The sequence below is a fragment of the Barbatula barbatula genome (genome assembly GCF_947034865.1).
Source record: "Barbatula barbatula genome assembly, chromosome: 25".
NCBI lineage: Eukaryota > Metazoa > Chordata > Actinopteri > Cypriniformes > Nemacheilidae > Barbatula > Barbatula barbatula.
Genome location: NC_136788.1, coordinates 13,263,633 through 13,285,813, shown reverse-complemented (window position 1 = coordinate 13,285,813; position 22,181 = coordinate 13,263,633). Strand labels below are relative to the sequence as shown.

The 22,181-nt window shown below is 39.7% G+C and overlaps 1 protein-coding gene across 4 annotated transcripts in view; it reads right to left on the bottom strand.

Moving 5' to 3' along the window:
• Nucleotides 1-19,379, bottom strand: part of akap13 (A-kinase anchoring protein 13) — a 67,544-nt gene extending 48,165 nt beyond the window's left edge. For all 4 annotated transcript variants that reach the window (XM_079450525.1, XM_079450526.1, XM_079450527.1 and 1 more), the window contains exons 1-4: nt 18,642-19,379; nt 7,359-7,402; nt 2,545-2,698; nt 533-835 (exon numbers count right to left, since the gene is read on the bottom strand). In XM_079450525.1, coding sequence (XP_079306651.1) covers nt 533-835; nt 2,545-2,698; nt 7,359-7,391 — 490 coding nt within the window. In that variant the 5' untranslated portion in view covers nt 7,392-7,402; nt 18,642-19,379. The remainder of the gene's footprint in view (nt 1-532; nt 836-2,544; nt 2,699-7,358; nt 7,403-18,641) is intronic.
• Between the last annotated feature and the right edge of the window lie 2,802 nt (nt 19,380-22,181).

Genomic DNA, 22,181 nt, shown 5'->3' with positions numbered 1-22,181 from the left:
GGTAAGGTGCCTTGCTCAAGGCTGGCACTGAGATTTGAACCAGCAACCTTCTGATCACAAGCCCAACACTCTAACCCCCAGGCCACAAGTAAAACTCTTAAAAAGAACCTTGCTAAATCAAAAATCCCGAGTCGGTGAGAACAAGCGTTCATGCTATTTATCACAGGCATCTGCTGTCAACTATAAAATGACTCCGAGGGCCAATTTAAGAGTCTGAGTAAAAATGGTTGGTGCCAAAAAGTGAATTTTTTAAGGGCGGGAATGTTTGCTTTAAGATTATCTAAAATAGCGTTCCTGGCCTGAAAGGACAACAAGGAGGAGGAAAACAAGGTTAGAATGGACCAACCCACATAACAATGCTAAAGGCCTTGTGCTGAAGACACAAAGCCCACGGTGTGCGATTTAACTTTACTGTACGAGTACAGAAACAAAGTGACCCATAGACCTTGGGGACAAGTCTCCTTTCTAAACCAGAAAAAATAAAAATGCAAAAAACACAGCATTCGTATTGCAAAATATGAAGCCTACTCACCCATTCCCAAACTAGTTTCTATGGGAAAGTCTGTGCCCATGACGCTCCAGCCAGGCGGTAAGGGCAGATGCTTAAGGGCAAGGGCTAAAGTATCGTCCAACCTCTCGCACTCCATCAGGGGTATCTGACACTCGTCCAGAAGTAACGCCCCCTCGCTCTTCCCAGCCGTGTTTACCAGAAACTGGGCCATATCCAAAGCCAGGTCCTGTACGAACTGGAAGCGTTCCTCAGCCACGGGATCAACCGAGCCCCCTGGCCGAGCCTGGCACAGCGTGACCCGCACGGTTTCGCTGCAATCATGAGCTGTAGGATAGGGGTATGTAGTATTTAGTGTGCTTGCAAACTTTAAGTACAATATATATATATATATATGTTGTGAAACAAAATCTTAAAAGCAGCAATAGGTAACTTTTGCTTCACAACATGTAACACACTTATTTTTTGTCAAGTGAAACTGTACCGTATGATTATATATAACAATATAAATCATTATGAAACAGCTTACTGTTAAATTAGGGTAACTGAGGAAAGGGTTTTTATACTTGATTATTAACATATTTTGTTTATTGTTAACAATAGTTTTTACTCGTAGCACCTTTAAGCTATTCCTAAAATGTCGGCGCTATTTTACCACCCACCAATATCCCTTTTTGTATAAGGGAGCATTCACAAAAAAAACAAGCAAGCCTTTATTAACAATAAATCAATTACAACATAAATATTAACTTTTTAATGGTCAGTTTTCTGATATCAAACAGGCAGTTCTTTGAAACAGCTTCACACTTAAAACAATAGATCTCGCATTATAAATAACCTTTGGCAGCCGCACATTCAGAGTTTAAAAAGAAACTCTCTGTCATGTATAGATGAATAGAACTACCCAGAAACGTTCTTGAATTAACAACGTTTATTTCAATAACTAAGAGGGAGGTCTGTCTTGTTTCACTACTGTCATGAGACGTCAATGCTAAAAACATGTGTCTAGGTGTGATTTCTGCAAAACAAAAGATGTGGATTCACATCCACGCTCCCTTTGTTTGACCATAACATCTCAGCAAGACATCCATCTGGGTTTACCATTTTTTCAGATAAGTACGTCTTAACAACTGAATGTTATGAAATAAATCAAAGCAGAGTGGACCTCCAGCAGAGAGAGAGGAGGCTAAATGTGTGCCCTGGCAGGCCAACAGCGGTGCACCTGAGGCAGATGATAGCAGACCATTCTTCATATGCTCTTAATGCAATGCTGAAAAGCCTTTAAGTGTTCAGCTGAAGTAGTGATTACAAAACCGGTGCCAAACGTCTGTGAAGGATTCCATAACATTACATCCACAGCGGCCCTGTGTGGGACTTTATGGGGCCACGGGTAAAATGTATTCGCTTTTTCATATCCTGAATAAATGGCAGATGAGAGGGCTATTGTGTTTTAGGGTTTTAAAGCAAAGACCAGAAAGTATACAAAAGTTCAAGCCTTGAAAATAAATCTTCAGAGTTTTTATTTCATCAAGTCCCACATTTGTTTATTTTTGTCCATAGCACAAAAATATGTGGGATCACCAAAGTTTAACACCCAAGCATAAACTATAGTAACAGGGATGTTTGCTTTAGCAAATATTTCATATCCATGCAAAATTTTCCCTCACTTATTAACACATTAAGCAAGAATGTGTTCATTAGGAGCTACAACGCATGCAGTTTAGTAACAGAAGTGTGAGCATATATAAACCTCCGAAAACACGCGGCACTGGGACATTTAGAAGAGCTCAAACCCCAGAGTCCAGCCAAACAGAGGCTGATCTGTGGTAACCGGAACAATTTTGTGCATAAATAATTGGGCAAGAACGATGTGCCAAGCAATATGTGGACAAGGCCTGGCATGACTGGAATGTAAAGTCGATCTTTGCAGTTAATAAGCATCCGTTACCGGGAAGCAGCTAACAATTAACAGCAACCGATGAAATATACAAGATTTCGTGTTTGTGTGTGTGCACGTTTGCGTTGTGACCGCTGACCTGGACACACGGCTTGCAGCGTGACATGGCTGATTTTCAAAGTGCTGGAAATGTGCCGTTGGGTGGAGCCAGCAAACAGAAGATAAAACTCTACATCCTCTTCGTTCTCGACACACTCTTCCTCACAGAGCTGGACCGTCAGCAGACACTCGCCCTAAACAAGTGAGAGAGAGAGAACCGATTAGGTACAACATTTAAAAAAAAGTTTGTCGAAAATTTTAATATACTGGGGCCTTTCCCTTCATGTTTTGATGTATGGAAATCTTCCTCTTTTAAAAGGTGCTGTGCATAATATTTAGGAGACATTTAATCCTCATTGGTGCCGAAAATTACACGACACGGGTCATCAACTCCTATACCTCATCATTAGAGGATCATTGTGCGCCATGAACACAAACGTAAGGTATCAGCACCTGTCCATTAAAAAAACACTCGTGTTTCACTACAAAGCAAGTGGTACAGGACAGAAGCTTATATATATACATATCAAGAAATGCTGGAATAAACAGTCATTAGTCCTTCCCCACCCCTATAATTATAACTGCATGACTGTAAAAGCTCACAAAGTGTGCGTGTGCTATAATATAGATATAAATTAAATGCAGATCCTCTGAAGATACAAAACACAAAAATACAAAGTCAAGTGGATAGTTCACACCAAGATGTAAATAAACCTGTTGGTCTTTCTATCTATTGCATAACCACAAGAAAGTCTTCCTTCTGTCTTAAATTACCTCACTTATTTATAGGATGTGTGTGAACAAGACAGCAAGAGACAGATGGAGAAAGACTGAGATACAGACAGGACGTACAAAAAAAGAATGGCAAAGCAACTTTCAGAAACCCTAAAATCTTATATACCGAGAGTTTGACAGGGCCATCTATGTAGAACAACTGTTTACACTATCTAAAACCAAAAGTAATAAACTAGGCCTTCCCACACTGTATTTACCTAGCTACTATGCTAGCCCGCAAAGTTTCGCATGACATGCAGGGTTTTCGGAGCGTGACATCACAGCGGAAGCTGTTTTCATTGGCCGGGCCGCTGAAAGCCGCACGCCGCCCTTGCCAAATGCCAGTCAGCTGCTTTTTTTGGCTGATGGTGGCCGAATGTTCATCGTGAGAGTAACTCCTGGTGTCAACTTTAGACAGACTGATATTTCTGGGGCTTATACTAATTATATTAAAGGTCCAGTTTGTAAATATTTGGAGGATCTATTCAAATAAAAGCAGAATAATATACATAATAAAGACAATACATAATGAAGTGTTGTGTTTTTATTAAATTAGCTATTTCTATCTGCATACACCGAAGGTCCCCTTACATGGAAGCGCGTTTTGTAAATATGCTATCTCCTGCGCCTAAGACGCAAAATCGTGACGACATCTTATTTTTGTGTCACCCACCGTAGGCCTTCAAAAGGGAGGGAGGAGGGGTTGAGTGAGCCAGCGGTCGCTATTAACCACTAGATGTCGCTAAATTTCATACACTCGACCTTTAACTCGTTTTAAAATTAGGAACATCCTTAACCAGTTGACCCACACAACATTTCTGACTTCACCATGACAAACAGAAAAAAGGTGTAATGGACTACATCTTTTAGAAATCTTTATTCCGCATCGCCACAAGTAGGCCTGTTTTTGAATCAGTTGCTTCCCAGGGTACGGGTAGAGCTTTTTATAGGCAGGTCGTATGACTGACAAATTGCATGAGAAGCATTTATGGTGACCCCTTTGATCTGAGCGACGTGCAAAAAGAGTAGGAATCTGAGCTCTACGCCCCAATAATGGTACCCAAGCCATGACTTTCCAACACTTTGTCAGAGGCTATGAATGAGACTCCATCAGTAACACAGCTTGAGCCCTTCCTATGTATTAAAAGCCATGCGAGCGCTTCAGAAACATCTCCTAGTTGTAAATATCTTTCAGTTTAATAGCTAAGATGCAAGCCAGTGGTGGGACACTTTTAGACCTCGGAAGCCCAATATGGAGAGCAGGTGCAGAGCAGGAAAAGTGCCAAAGGCAAAAGCATAAACAAAGTGAACAAAGACCACCCCGTAGACTCCCTGTGACATTCATATGCAGCATGATCATTCACCCCATTTATATCCAGCGAGTATAGATTTTCTCATGACATGGCTTTCAAATTACAGATTACTATAGAATAAAACGCCATGTCGCAACGCCATGTCGCAAACACCTGTAAAACAGAGGTTTTCCATCTTTAGAATATAACTAAACTACGTCATATGCTTTCATTTTCAGATGCAGCGAAGCGAATTCATGCATTTATGACGTCAAGACTAGATTATTGTAACGGACTATTAGGTGGCAGTCCTGTGGGCCTATTGCAAAAACTCAAACTAGTTCAAAACGCAGCAACTTAAGTTCTTAAACGAACTGAAAACTTTGAGCATATTATACCGGTTCTATCAACATTGCACTGGTTGCCTATTAAATGTACGTTCTCAGGGTGCAGGTCAGTTGGTAATACCTAGAATTTCAAAATCAAGTGCCGGTGGCAGATCCTTTTCCTTTGGAAACGCTTTTCCTTGTACTGACCGGGAGGCAGACACAGTCTTCCAGTTTAAATCTAGATTAAAGCTGAATCTTTTCAACCAAAGATTGGAGTTTATCATAGTTCTCTCTTATGTGGTTTAAAACCTGTATATGACTCATTCTTCTGTGGAACACAAAAGAAGATATTTGCAGCAATGTCGCATTGATTTGTCAATGAGGACCAATGTGTTCTGGTTATTAATATTCTTCAAAATATCTTCTTTTGTGTTCTGCGGTGCAGAAGTCATAAAGGTTTGAAATGACATGAGGGGGGATAAATGATGAATGAATTCTCATTTCAGGTGAATTTTAAAATAAACAGAATCTAATTTGTGTACTTTCAGATTCTTTTTGTGTAGTTAAGTTTTGGTCCCATTTTTAAGTAAGCCTTTTTGGTAACTAAAGGAGTCATGACGGTTCAAGAAATATTGTTGATACTTCGGTTGTCTGTTGTTCCATTTCAGGATCTTGCAAGTCAGCGTGCCAAAGATGGAGTGCCTGGTCTTGTCACCCTGTGCTTTCAACAAACTCTCAGCAAGCTGCCTCATGTGTGCCGACCACCGTGCTCTTCCACGTTGGGCTCAAATTCAGCAGAACAATTTTAGACCATTGCTTTGTGCAGACAAACTTCAAGCCATGCTGCTTTCGAAACCCAAAACCTTTTCCTCTGTTTATAATTAGGAAGAGCAAATTAGCCCGTGTCATCTGGCAAACAGGCCGAACTAATCCTTATTCAATTTTCTCCGCTCTTAAAGTAACCATAAATGTAATCTTCTCTGTATGCACCTGCTAGTTCATGAATCTTATTCAAGCTGCAGCTTTTAAAAATATAGCTACGGCAAAAAAAACTCACATCAGCTATAATCATTGATCATAGAACCATCATCAGACCTTGTGCATGTCAGGGACTGCAGGACGAGGGCTTCAAATGGAGTGTCTAGGTTTAAAATGTAAACATGCCAGTATTACCAAAATAAATTAGGGCTGTAAAATATAAAAAAATTATTAAAATATTGCAAACATGCATATCGCAATGGTCTGAATCCTAAACATTTCAAGAAGTTCTACATTGATGCAGATATTGGAGAGACTGGCGAGGCTGAGAAAACGATGCTGCCTTTCCCCAAAGCAATATGAACCATGTAAGTTAATTATATCATTTTTTTAATTGTAAATTGCGTTGCATCGCATACTGCACATCACATTATTTTGTAAGACATCGGGCATCACGTTTTCCTTCAACATTGTGCAGCCCTGATGGAAATAGCACACCCAAACTTGTCAATACTCAAGCGTGACTTTCAAATGAGAAGAAACATTGCAATGCTTGATCAAGCCAGACACCTGCAGTGTGCAACTGCTAAACATGGAAAAAACCACACGTGCACCAGTGAAGGACTAAAGCTGTAACCACACACAGGCCTATGCACACACAAACACACGCCAAATGCACCAAGGTCAAAACAAAGAACAGCTGTGTGCTTCAAATATGGCGAACCATCGCTCCATATGTGCTGCTCTGTGTCTTTAAAGTTTATTCTGTGCAATTTATCTGCATAATATATGCCTTCAAGACATTTTTATAAATGTTATAATAAACAGTAAAGTTTTCTCTTTGACACACGCATTTATATCTATTTTGATCGTCCACTGTCAAGGACGTCACATCTGTTGCAGCATGTTTATGTTTAACGTGGACACCCGCAACCTGAATAAATCGCACGTAGCAGCTTATGGTAAACTCGTGTTCTGAAAATATGGTGGTGGCTCAATCATTCATTTTGGTGACAAAAGTGGGCTTCTCGTGTTATAGCAATTCTAATTAAAGAGTAACATACACAAAAGAGACACATAATTACCCAGCATCCATCCCCCCTGACCAAAGACAAGAACAAGCTGACACAGGCCAAAAAGTATGCGAACAGGTCTGAAACAACTTCAATGTCTTGTCAAAAAATCTCGTAGATTTAACAAGACAGGAAATGAAATAAGAGAAATAGGGCAGTTCAAAGATTAATGACATCCAAATTAAAGTTTGCTTTTACATAATATATGTATGTGCACTGTGCCGATTTCTTGTGTATTTATAAACATATACGATACATAATATGTTTCTTAATTAGATACATGCACGTGTATGTGTTTAAACACACATCATTAAAATGCACAAACTTTTATTCTGGATGGAATAAATCGCTGAACAATCCTAAAGAGAAATGAGATCTGCATTATAAATGAATGAAACATATACTTACATACAACGGAGCTTGCTGTGGATTCAGTTTCATGGCACTGGCCACTGTGGAAAAGAAAAAACATGTTAGCAATGAGAAGTTACAGAAAGTTGGTGTGCATTTAAAGCTTAATGTTGTAAGCTTAATCTGTGAAAGAGACAGTAGACAAACATGCAAACCTAGAAACCATTAGCAGAGCATTGGCTTTGTTACTTTCATAATACTCGCCCTCACTCCTCCTGTTCTGTAAAGATGTTTACTTCTGCTATTGCATAACAGGAAATCCATTACAGCATTTTTTTTATTTTGACCATGCAAGTTTGAACAAAACTGCAATGATAAAACTCTAGCTTTATCCTATTCTCGAATTACTATTAAGCACAAGCGTGTATAATAGTCAAGAAACAGACGGTTTGCTGCCTGCAGTGAAAATGCCACACTTGTGGCCGGCCACAAAGCGTGCTGCTCACCTGTAAGATGCAAGAGGGTGTAACGTGTTACCCAGGCATGAGACAAAACCACAGCCTTTCACCTATACAACAGTCAAACCTTTAGACACCACCCAAATCTCAGTTGTTTGACGAAAAGTCAACCAACACAAAATCAGTTTAATGTGATGGCTAGGAAAGGGCGCTGGGAAACAAGTGACATTGGCGTGTCAATACCGCCCCCACCCATTCTGTTCACTGAAGACGATAAACCGCCCCCAGCTATTGTTCCGTTATCTGCCCCTGGTGAGGTATTAGCCTTTAGAAGGTCCTTGTGGTTATCTGTGGTCCTGCTCATAGCTCGGAACCGCAAACACACACACACACTCGGCGGCTTTTTAAAAGGAAGCAAACTGTACCTTTGGTACCGGGACTTAATTTCAGTTCTCCTTAAAAAGCAGAAACTTGATGTTAGCTGAGAATAAGGCAACCGGTTTCTTTGAGGAAGTTTTAGGAAATATGACATCCTGGATAGTTGTGCTTGCACATGTTGGCCATTCATGACCTAATTATTGAAAAGTTGTAAGTAAAATCAAACACGCAGTTCACTTGGTTCTGAAAGAGATATTAGAAGATATAGACCGGACAATTCACTAATCTCCAATTCTGCAAAATTCTGCCAGTCGACTTGACTTGAATCCATCTACTGCTCCCGTGCAGGCGGCGTTCCCAGACCGTGCCGTAATCCCCTGACCTCCTCTTGTCCGCTGGCTCAGACATTCAACCTGCTGCTTTTTCCACTCAAGGACGCATGTTTATTTACCAAGAAGCCCCTGCCCAAAATACCAACCACACGGCCAAATCCCACCCCAACTAATAATCTACAAAGATGGAGAGAGATGGAGGGGGAGACAACTCACGGGGGGACTGTGGACCGCCAGACTGTGACACGGTCATGGACACCGCTAGCCGTTACAAAGATTGACGTGAGGTTTTTAGGCAGTGTAAAGCTCTGAGCTTAAGAAACTGCTTTGATATGAGGCCTCACGGACGGGCCGGCTTCACCAGCACACAGCAGAGTCAGCAAGCCAGTGGTTACCCTCAACAGATTCATGTCTGGAGGTTTTAGAAAGGGCAGTTGTTTGTATGGCTTGGCCTGCGTTCTGGCACCGCTGAAACTTAAGCAGCGCATTTGGGCTTTTTGAGAAGCCGTAAACTTCTACAAAAAGCCCCACTATCCTATACAGGGGTGGTGTGGGGGCCAGACAGGAAGTGGGAATCTGAAATATCGCAGATTGACAGCGAGTGTGAGCGAGGGTGGGTGGCAGGGTGGGGACGGGGCTGGACATTATAAGAGGGGTCACAGCCTCCTCAGGCGGGATCTCTAGTTCGGTTAGCTAGATATAAGGGCTACTGTTGAAGCTCAACAGGATGGGGTTCATGGATAATCAGCTGGTTCCAATTATAACCATTGATTTCATCCCCCAGAGCTCAGCCCACACACTATATCCAGAACAATAGACAGACATGAGACTAAACACTGCTCTAAGAGCAAAAAAATATATGGAATCAGTATTTGAGACACCTCATAGAGCAACCAAACTTCATTATTATGCAAGACAGGGACAGTAACAGAAGTAAACAGATGTATTATATATTAAGGTTGAAGAAACAAACATTTTATAGAATTAAAAAAAATCAATGATCAAGTTCTTCTAGTTCAATTCAATGTTTACACCAGTTTCAGTTTTCTCAACAAAAAAAATACACTCCCGTCGTATGATGAAACCTCAACAAGATGCCTAAAATATTCACAGCAGGTGTATAACTCAAAAGTATTTGGTTTGGCCTAAGCACTCATCATTTCCTATCGACAAACAAAGCCCTGGTTCATCTCTCATATGAAAAGACAATTCTTCCGTCAGCCCCCAACAAAATCCAAGTTGGCCTCACCCAGCAATGCAGCAGCCTGTTTGTTTAGTCTAAGTCAACACGGCCGGGCACTCAAAATCCAGCATCCCCATCTTTTAAGAACTGTGGACTCTCTGAAACTCAATACAGCTTGTATGCCTTCGTGTATGATTTGGCAGTGGAGGACAAAACTATGTGGAAACTGTGTGTAAACAGACAAATACAAAGGCTTCTTCCTGCTCTTTTGTGCCGTGATAAGCGTGGATGTTTTCTGGATGTGAGACCAGTAGCTCGAATGAGCCACTGCTTTCAATAGGATTACAGGATAAGGTGAATTAGGCAGCGTCTCATTCATCATGCCAGTTTAGGTCAACACCTAAGTGTGAATCAATTATTTGTTTTCTTTCCGTCTTAAGAAGGAAGATAAAGTATTGCTATTACAAAGTATCATTATATTGGTGCGTACGGAAATTTTTATTAAAAAAGGATGCATTTTGTTAGTTTTACACGACTGAGAAAGATGTTATTATTATAATTTGGACGTAGGATTTTGAATCGAATAGCCACAGCACGCAACACTGTCTCTAGAGACAGAAACAAGCAGCTCGATGGCATGCGGTTTAAATGTGCATGCCAGAGTCATGCTGCAGGAATGCATGAACAATAAAATGCAACAGGACCTTGCCTTCACTTGCGGTACCCTGGCGAAATGGCATGCTTGTAGGGGGATGGGTGTTCGATAGGGGTCTCTTGCCCCTGTGACACGAACAGGATGTAGCATGTGTTGCTCTCCCTGTGGAACGTCCCCTTGGGAAATTTGGACAAGCTTTGTAGTGCAAACATGTCAAGCTTTTCTCCATTCACACACACAGAACATAATACAGAAAACAAAACATGGTGGACTAACAATCCAAGTCATGTATCGAAAGGCACACACATGGCAGTCAAATGCAACCGTTTACGTAACTTTTAACCTTCACCTTTCCCACTAAGGTCTTTACTTCGCAGAAACAAAAAGGTACCATAGTGAAGCCTAAAGAAGATATTTTGAAGCATGTAGTTCTGGGGCACTTTTAACTACCATTGAAATTGTCCTACTATGGTTGTCAATGGTGACCAAGAACTGTTCTGCGAAGCATTCTTCCAAATATCTTCCTCTGTGTTCATTAGAAGACATTTATACGGATTTAGTTAAAAATGACAGACTTTTTTGGGGGGGGTGAATTTAAGAAGGTTTTTGCAGGAACACATGTTATTGGAACTGATGCCAAAGAATAAACAGTTACAAAGTTTAATGTGACTGATTTCCAAGATGAACACAAAACACTACTTTGAACTGATGAATTTACAGTTCCAGAAACCAGGCGTGAACTCTAATAATGCAGAAACGCCCTGCTGCACTTTCAGGTTAGTTTAATAGAAAGAGGGATTAACACAGCCCTTTTTTTACAACGCCTTAACACTAGATGTTCTATCAACAAACCGTGGACTTCTAAAAATATAGAAATACCCTGTAGCAATTTTTAGTCCCTTGTACACAGAGAGAATAAGGATGTTATTTTTGCTTCTTGTTTTTTTTACTACTTCTATTGACAGAACATATGTGAAAAGACAGGAAGACGATTAGGAATAAGACAGCGGAATGGGATTTGAAAACAAGAAACACAGGAACTAGTCATGCAGTACATGCACATAACGCTACAACAAAAACCCACAGCAAATTTAGAAATGACTGCCAAAGACACCACATCGCTGAAAGCTCAGGATGACCTTCACTGATCTTGCATCACCAAATTTGACATAACAAGTATTACGTAACATTACTATAATATACATAAAATGGCACATCCTGGACTCCCCACAGTCAACTGTCGTGCAGTCGAAGTCTCCATGCCAACGTACAAACAGAACCAGATCGGGCACATCGGCAAGAGCAAGACAGCCCGTAAGCCAACACCACACTTCTGTGTAACAAGAGGACGAGACGTTCCCAAGAATTAGCAGAACACTGGCCAGTCCAGCTGGAAAATATGATTTCTAGCAAAGGAAGAGATAAACACAAAGAAGAAAATGACTGGATTTCTCAGGTTAAAGGGTCATAATTTATGTATGTGCTGGGGGAAGGGCCATCTGACAAAGTTTGAAGTTTAACCGGTAGATTGTTTTACGACTCCCTCTGCACGGGTCGGCGCAAGAGCGACAGGCCTCCCACCGAACACAAACTCCCTCCAGAGGAGATAGAGATCAGCGAGTCGAAATGGAGAACAGACGACTCGAGGACTGTGGTTGTATGTAGATGGCTAACCCCATTTAACAAAACTGCAAATCATATTTATGGCTAACATTTTATTTAGCAGGGCTTCGCCCCATCTTTCATCCCAGCCCCAAAAAGCTGCAAATATTAGCGCTTCACGACACTGACGACAAATGTGATATGTGATCAATAGTTTGCAATAACAAAGTGATTTTAGCTGGTGATTTGGAGTATACATATTGTTATTTGCAATATTTTGATCATTTCTATCCATTCCAGTGAAACATTTACATTTACCCATTGTTTTATCCTATACATTTATACATAGGTATCTGCAATATCCCCCTGGGAATGAACCCACAACCTTGCGTTATTAATTCAATGCTTTTACCACTGAGCTACACATATGCCACTTTACAATATAACATGAGACTTTAAAAGTATGATTGACACTAGTTATAAAGAAAAAAAATTAGATTTAACAACACATTTGTATATAAAAAGTAAAATGAAAATACAGCATAATCAAACTTATTAAATGGAAAAACTGTAACTGAATGCCAAATGTTAACTTTTCCCGTCCCTGTAGAAGTGAGACTAAGTGACTGTTTATCCATCATCCATCTTTAAACAGTGAAAGCCAGAGCTCAGACTAAGGCCATACTTCCACCTCTCCAAGTCCAGCCCTCATTAGATTGATATATAGTGAGTCTGACAAACTCTTTCAGTCAGAATGCATTCAACGGTCTCCCTTTACAAATGGCTTTTTGACGTTCTCCATTCCAACACGGCACTTCGCTTAGCAGCCACAAACTCTGACCAACAGGTAAACTTTTAAAGGAATGCGTTACCATGGGTTCAGGCCACCGTGAGAGGAAATGTCAAGCATACTTCTATTACATGCTGATTTAGCAAATAACAGAAGGTAGACCTTCGGCTCTTGGAAATGTCAATGGCTGTGAGAGACGAGAAATAAACAGCAAAGAAAGATATGTGTAAGCTGCAGTGAGCTAGGCAAATGGGGCTACTCTGCAAAGGAGAAGCCATTGTGTAGCAACAACTGTCAGCCAATTACAAACCGCGAAGGTGCAACAATGCGACGAGTTCACAAGGTGAGCGTATGGAGATGGGGCTTAGCGTGCCATTGTCGCTAAACAAGCCACACAATAACACCACACCAGCAACACCTAGCAAAACTAGTGGGGTCAATGAACTACAGTAACAGACTAGACATGAAAGATTTTAAATCACACTGCTGTATAATTATTTGTATTTGTATAAAATCCAAAGTGGCAGTCAATACAATTGCTGAAAAAAGTTCATGGGTGACTTTGTAAGGTGCCACAACTCTTGCCCAATGGAAAAAAGGGTGCAGTGCTTTATGCCGGAGCATGTTTGTTAACAATCTGGCAACTTTTAGGACAGAGCTGCAAACAATTATACCGAACTACCGCAGCATTCTTGTCTGGTGCTCGTGGCTTTTAAAGAAGCATTCCAGTGCTTTTCTCCCGGGTGTCTACATTAACATGTAAACATCCTAGGTCCCTATACTGTTATTTGTGTCTATGGAACATAAAATGAGAATATAAGAATCATCAGGCAGTTCTTTTTCACATCCATCAATATTCAAACATGAAATAGAACAAAATCCAGGTGTAATACATCATGATGGCAAATTAACCATGATAGAATTCTAGATGTATGGTCCCTTTAAAAGAAAACTTCTCAAATACTAAAAGAAAGAAAGTCTTTTAATAACTGTGCCATGAGCATCTCAATATGACAAAATTATATATTATAACCAGAAGTATTATAACACCTGGAAAACTTTCTTGAAGTTGTCTTGTGTTTACTGGACTGCGTGCTGGGGGGAAATGTTAGCTTAATGATGGGTTGGAGGTTTACTTGACACAGACACTGATTTGTTGTGCTTTAACTCCAAAGCTCGACCAGAAAGAATTAGTTCAAGGCCAAAAGAGCTTCATCCGACAAACTCCTGATAGGATGGGTCCACAAGAGGGATGTGATCCACAGCAGTACCAGGTTAGGATGTTAAGGGGACTGTTCACCCAAAGAAAACATTATGTTATTTACTCACCCTCACGTTGTTTCAAATCTGTATAAAATGTCTTTATTCTGATGAACACAGAGAAAGATATTTGGAAGAATGCTTGTGACCAAGCAGTTCTTGGTCACCATTGACTAGCCTAGTAGGAAAAATTAAAACGGTAGTCAAAATTCCTCCAGAGCTATTAGCTTTCCTACATTCTTCCAAATATAAATGTATACAGATTTGGAACAACTTGAGGGTGAATAAACTACATTTTCATTTGTGGGTGAACTGTTCCTTTAAAAGCATCCATGAGGCAACCAATTTGAGTGTCTGCTTTATAACTCAACTTCACCGACTAAGGGTGGGCGAACAACAAAAATATTATTTTATTTTTACAATATTCTCATGCTATGAACAGTTAAGGCAATTCTTAAATAAATATACTTGTTAATTTAGAAAGATTTTTGACCTGATATTCTATGGATTCACACACCCATTGTCCTAGACGTGCTAAAGATTCTGCAAAAGTGAGTCAGTCATTCTTGAAATGACTCGGCAGCAGAATTTTAAGAATCTGAGCAGGGTCATGCAAACCTTATTGACATCAGGGTAATATTAAAGCTGTAATATGAAGCGAAGCAAAGTTCACCCATGACAATATTCGTCCATCAGGTTTCTAAACATGAACTGCATTGTGTGATGTCCCAGTGAATGAATTTTATATTTGACTGGACAGCTTTACACAACAAGAGACAATGCATGATATTCACAGGCAAAAGAAACCCCAATGGAGGCATCTCCACAATTTTAGATGGGACATTAAAGAGAAATCGTTCAGCATTCATTGATCCTCATGTTGTTTAAAACCTGTATATGACACTTTCTTCAGTGTAAAGCAAAAGAAGATGTTCTAAGAAATGTCTTAGTGGTCCATACAATGAAAATCAATGTGGGATAATGTTGTTTGGTTACAAACAGTCTTCAAAATATCTTATAAAATTTTATAAAATGAAAACTAAAGATGAATGCCATAAGGCCATAAATGCATATTTTGTCTTCCCCGAAGGAAGTGGCCTGTTGCCTTGTGAGTCAAAGGGACCATAAAATAGGCCTCATTAAAAGCAATTTTCGTCACATATTCTGCGAGATAAGAAAGATAAAATCTTCCCAGATCCAATACCCACACCCATAAACCAAATACAGTTAATTCATGTTAATAGTAAGAATTCCCCAAATGCTTGGTGAACATTCCACTAAGCTGAGGACAATGTTGAATCAGTGGATGAAAAGATTTTAATCTTTTAAAATATTTCAGTCAAAAAGTCTGGGGTCTGATGATATTAAACAAAGAAAATAAATAAACAGCACACCAATCTGCACATTCTTAACAAACTGCATACCACATTAATCACCAGCTAAAAGGAAAAAGAAGCGTGAAAATATTGAAAATGCAACCTGTTCTCCGGATAAAATGATAACATGCAAACCCCCAGTGTTGATTTGCATATCACCATAACGGTAGCATTAACGTTCCATGCCTTTCGTATGCAATACATATCTCTCCAGTCATCAGATCCAACTTTCCAAATGAGCCAGAAAGTAGCAGGAGCAACAGGAACGGGCTGCAGAGGGCACACAGGAAACCGTCCAGACGCAGATCGCCATTAAAACGGCACACATGCGCTCCTGCAAACAGCTATATGTGTCCATGAGGAACACAGAGCCAGGTCTATTCTAAGAGGTTACAGACGGTCATATCCAAACACAGCTGATGACCCAGTTTCACTTCAGACACCTAAGGTCTGTTGTTCCAAAGAATAGTTGGCAACACCTGAAAGACAAAGGTGAGGAGTGAAAGGCGGGGTTGACTAATAAGAATTTCAGATTTAACGTCTATGTGACGTGAAAAAAACGTTTTTCTAGTGGGACCTGATTGGATCTTTAAAAGAGTAGTTATAGTATAAGCGTGTCTGGTTCTCGGTCGAAGTCAGAGATCACGACAACCCCAGGGTTGATCAAAGATAAAAGGTATGATGTCACAGATAAAGGGGAGAGCCAGACCTCTTGGCAGGTGTACAACAACAAAGAGATGTGCCTTGCTGAACACACACACACACACACACACACACACACACACACACGTGCTGTTTCAAAGAAACTCTGTCTTTCACGCACTGACAAATTTCGAAGTTTTTCTGCACTGTAAAAATTACATAATTCCTTCCGTGTAGCATAACAACTCTCCTGTTTAGACTTCCTCAAGTTGAGAACTGTGGCAAGACCTTCCCTGTAAAGGTTCAAACGCATCTTTAAAAAGTTAGTTACGCAAGTTAAATAACAGAAAATGGAATAAAAAAAAAGCAAGTTTATCTTTTTCTCGGAACATGAAAAAATACGTATCACGGCACGATCAACGTTGAGGGAAGGGGGCCGCTAACAGACAAAACACTTAAAAAACATTCATGTGGTCTCCCACAGCACGGCTAGAGAAATGGGATCCGATCCCACCGAGGGCTTCTCTGCACAAACAAACTACCAGAACATTCTGCTGACTGTGAAAACTTCATGTGATGTTCTGCAATGCTCAGAGTGCAACAGTGTGTTATACGTGGGACAAAGAAACAACGTAACACTTTCTAGAAAACCCAAAAACGTTCATGAACATTGCAAAGTTCCTTAAACCACCACAGTTTTTACAGGCTGGACGTTCCTCAAGTATGTGCCGATTCAGAGAACAGGATTGTAGGTTTTGGTCTGCCTGTCTGTGTTAATAAGAGAGAGTTATGTGATATTCGTTGCTAAGAGAGACACAAAATTAAACCATGAAAGCATTTTGGGAGTCAGCAAGCACACGAAAACAAAGAATACACAGAAGATTGACTGAACATATGGAGTGGGACAGCAGAGCGGAGTCAACAAACAGCTGTTGCAAGTTTATGTTACATATCTATCTACATATTGCTCATAAACATGATACCAAATGCTTCTGCAAAACATCAACAGCATCTATAGCAAGGGCTCTCTGGGTTCTCGGAGTATCTATAAAAGCTTTTTAAGTACTAAAGCTAATGATTGGGATTATTCTGACATGTTTTGTCATTTGACTGGCAGGATTCCAGAATGATAGAAAAGGCATCTGACCTTTATTTGTCTTCGAATGCAATCGCCATATCGGTTTTCCTTAGTAGATTTCAGTTAGATACCCAACATAAGCAGCTGCAACAACGTAGTTTATGAGTGCATATATTGCATGTCATTCCATAAGCTAAAAGCACGCAGAATCAAAGCATTAACTCCAAAATACACTATGGACAATATGAAAAAAAGAGCGCTTTTGAGATCATTAAGCAAATGTATCCTTTAACATGCGTATTTTGATCATATGGTCAATAGCAAGCACAAAGATTAGATAACATTCATTAGATAAGAAGCAATACGGTGTCTTCTTCACAAGGAAATCAGTTAAAAAATAGACCTGATTCTTGTCTGCTCAAGAATGTGCTTTAAAGGAAACACCAACCAAAAAGAAACTGTATTCTCCCGTAATGGGTTGCAGGCGAAAACCCTTGCATTTCGTTTGGCAGTAGCTTCAACAGAATCCTCAGCTGACTGTTTCACTACTACACAAAACCCCAAAATTGGATTATAAAAAACTGAAAATGTGATTTTTGACAAATTCTGCATTTTCACGTGTCATTCTCCAAGATGACCGTGCCAGCAAAAATCATAAGTGTCAAAGGCGAATCCAAAAGAGCTTTTAAATGACCATCAGATGCAGGAATGAGAGTAAACCAATGCAGAAACACACCCTGGGAATTCCAAAGCTTCTAGATGCAAGAACAACAAACTCCAAGCGGTGTAGTCCGGGGAACGCCAAAACATATTTGTAATAACAAAATGCATGTTTACAACATCGACCCCGCATGTGATTCTGACGCTTTAACAGTTTGGGTTTCAAACAGATCAGGAGGAATCACTAGCACATTAACAACTAATGAGTTATTCATCTTAATGCATTGCAGTTTTTATATACAAATGCAGGTTCTAAGTACAATTTGAATACAACAATTTTGTTATGTTGCCTGCATTGGGAACAAATAGGCTAAGAGACATAGTCTACACCAGGAGGTTAAACGTGAAACTATATTGTATATTAGAGTACTTTTAGGGTCAGGCTTCGAGGCTTTGAAGGGTTGGGGTCATACAGGTCTAATGGCCGAACCGTCCAGTTGTGTGGGGCGAACCCCGAACAGCATCAAAGGCTTGATAACAATAAAGACACCTGTCACCTAAAACTGTACAATATAAAACGGCTGCTTAACTTTATGGGTGAAGTTTTTGTCTATTGTTATTACACAATATTTGTCTAATAAGTAAACAAACTGACAAAATGAACCAAAATGTTGTAACGGACCAAAGAGACGCAACAAACCCAAACATAACATAACATAAAACCAATTACGTGGCCAGTACGACCCTGTACATATTTGCATGTACACCCAAAAAGGCATTCAAGTAAACTGAAACCGGTTTTGTCCTCTATATTTTGCCAATACTACAAAACTACAACAAGACACCCAAAACAAAAATCCTCGACGCCAGTTTACGTCGAAGTACAGTTACGTAATTTAAAACACTTCACGCAAGAGGGTTTTTACCTTAAACGCTGCCGTGCTCAAAGCGTGCTTTTCTCTTTCACTCTCATTCCCTTTAAACGATCAGAAACACATCCAGGATCCTCTCCGTGTGACTCTTGGGCTGCTAACCGCAAACACTCCGAGCCGAGCCGAGCTGCCCCTTCTTTCCACTACTTGTATGGATGTGCACTTCTTCCACGCGCTGCAAAGTACACGAACGCCACGAAACAAACGACTTAATTCAAACTACAGCGTTTTGCGGATGTAAAGCGGTCTAAAATGACACAAACGAGCCGGTTGTGACGATGTTTCAACGTCTATCCTGTGGTAATTTTTTCAATTGCAAATCTCTCTGAATGTAGCGAGAGCAACCACTTGTTACACTGTAGCAGCTTTTATTCTTCTGTGTCCCCGTTCACAGAGAGCATGCTTCATAGGGCGGGACCAGCCGTCCCTAGGGAGCAGTAGTTGAAGGTATTAAAACGCCGTCTGTCACATTATTGCGTATTTTTTGAACACCCTCGAATAATGTTTTGTTCGCGTTGTTTTCTTTGAACGTAACTAGGAGTTAACGTGTTTAGATTACATGTATGGCGTAGTATAATTTAAGACGCATATACTTGTAGTTTTTGTTTGTTTTCTTTTTTAATGGTTCAATGGCTGGTTATTATAAAATGACAAGTGATTTTTGTCTAGGAAATAACTTTTTCTGGACGACAATGTCTGATTATGTTTTAGCACGATAAACGATTATAAAGTGAATTTTTGTCGCCCCCTTTTGGACAGTCAAAATATTACAGTAGTTCCGCTCGTGACATGTTTTTTAACATCAAAGTTGCGGGTTTTTAATTTTGTATGTTTTTATATGGATGTTCGAAGCTGTGAAACATAACGCAACACGAAACCCCTTACAACAGCAACAGCAACAACAACAAAAAACATTTCTAAATGAAATTTGATGATTTAAAAAAACAAAGAAAATGAATATGGGATATTGCTGGCAACTATAAATGCTGAAAACTATCACCACTCCACGTGATTTCAATTATTAATAAAAGTATTGAAACATTTCTGTCGGTTGAAATCAAATCAACTATCAGCTCAAAAAAAATTCCCCCAGCAAATAACTAAAGCTCTAATATTATATTATATTATATTTTTAAATCATACTGAAATTACTAGCTATCCCAGAATTAGATTTTGAGATTCTAGCTTGGTTTTCACAGACTAACACATATTATATATGATGTCCAAAATGTCTTCTTAAATCTGAAACCGGTTTGTAGGGAGGAGCAGTCCAAAATGTCTTCGTAAATGACTTGGAGAAGGATGTGCACAACCGAGTAAGACCCTTGGCATATCACAGGCCTAGATTGCTTAAGGTGTGTTGCATCTTATTGCAAATCTTCACCTGAACGATGCTAACTGTGCCAGACAAGGTTTATATCAAACACAATTAATCCTGGTATTCTAGCCTTTTCCAAGTACTGGAGTTTGTGTGCCGAGAAGAGTAGCCTACAGCACCACTGCTCAAGACAGACTCAGTCATGATCAAACGTGCCAAGACACTTACTCAAAGTTCACGTTTAAAGGTTTATGTTTTTGTTTTCACCTCAATGTCCCCCTTTCTAATTAATTGAAGATTTGACAATGTATTTGCTGTATTTATTCGTTTATTTAATTATTTCATTTTAAAGGGACACTCCACCCAAAAATGAAAATTATGGCAGTTTGGGTGTAGTTTCCCTTAAAGTAAAAACACCCCCGACCTCCAGCAGCACGACATCAAATGACTTGTGTGTGAACATTATGGCGCGGACGGGGTATTAAAAAAACAAGTTTTATGTTTAGAACATAAAATAAATATATTTACATGTTGTTAAGTCATCTTTAATAATTATGTTTGAATTTGTAAAGTTTTCATGAGCCCTCGACTGACCAGTAGGTGGAGCTATTGATTAATATTGAGAAATAGAGCGTTTACATCCCTATAACCTATTCATGTACCAGGTTATTTAATAGCATATCAAGGTATTTAAAAGGAAACGTTGGAACTTCCGTGGCACGTGTCCAAAACCATCAAGTGTATAATGTCGACATAAATATCAGCTCTGTAAAACCACACAAGGTTTTCCTCTGAAGAATGCAAAATATAATAACATCACTAACAACATATTTCTCATGTTGTTTGTTTGCCTGCAAATCACAATTCTAGTTTTGCATTCTTTATGACATGCGCCAGGTTACGCTTATGTTCTGACACATCAATATTGTTGAATAATTTAGCTCTTAGCTGCAACGTGCGCTTTCACCATTGAGAAAAGATTTTACACCTCATGAGATCATTTATAACGTCTCCCCACAGATCTACTGCATTGGTAATGACCAGTAATCAATCTGTTCCTCAGGGGATTTCTGTTTCTCTGAATAAAACCTATAAACAAGATATAGTTTGCATACAAAAACATACATATACTATTTTTCTGTCTTTGTAATTTCCTCTGTTTTCATGCCAAGAAGAAAGTAAACGATTGCAGGGGCTGACAAGACATATGGGCACTGCCGTAAGTGTGGGGAAAGGCCTCAGTCTGATTAGCATTCAGTCCTTGTACAGACTGCATCAAGGAACTCCACGGCCATCCACCCAACACCCCCCTGCACGCTCACTTTCTCCCTCTCAACACCCCACCTCTTTCTGCATCATACTGATGAACCAGAAACCCTCAATACAAAACAAGAGGAATATCTTCGGTTACAAAGATATTGGCAACAGGTAATTTTTGTTCTATTTTTTAACAAAAAAAATTCATGTAGAGATGCCAACAAAAGACGATATGCTGTATGCGCATGACTTAAGGGAGCAAAACTGAATATGATGTTTGGTGATTCTTCAAGTATTATTTGAATGAATATTTTCTTTGCCATCTTAGCTTGTGCTTTTGTCCCAAAACATACTACGGGAATCATTATAGCGGGGGTGGACTCACCTGTGGCATGGCTGACCAAGTCGACTGGAACTGGGACACCGAGTTTTTATTTTATAATGTATTATATTCTCCTTAAATTTGAAAATCAAAAATGTAGGTTTTGCAAGGCTCTGAGATGTGAATTAGAAAGAGAATGAGTTAAAATGCCATTATTATGAAATTATTTTTATTGAGACATTCATTTGAGATGCCTATGATTTTAAAAGGCACTTTTTGTTTTGGAAAGATTTATTGTACTGATATTATTCCTTGCTTCCGTGTCAAAGGTGTCACGACTTCAGACGTCTGATTGATGAGCTAATGTGATGTGTGTGACCCCTTCCATTTAGTCCAGACGTACTCCAGGTAAGACCAGCTCCATACATCAACTCCTCTCCAATCTGAGTCACGGTCGCCCTGTCACACAATCACTCAAAGAGACCTACCTGACCTTTCTGTTAGGTGGTCCGACCAAGATACCAAAGGCGACTTCAGACTTCACTATAAATGCCAGATATCTCATTAGTTTAAGTTACCAGACTTTAGCAGGCTAAATCTCACCGAGTTATTTTTATAAGAATCGAGATGGATGATC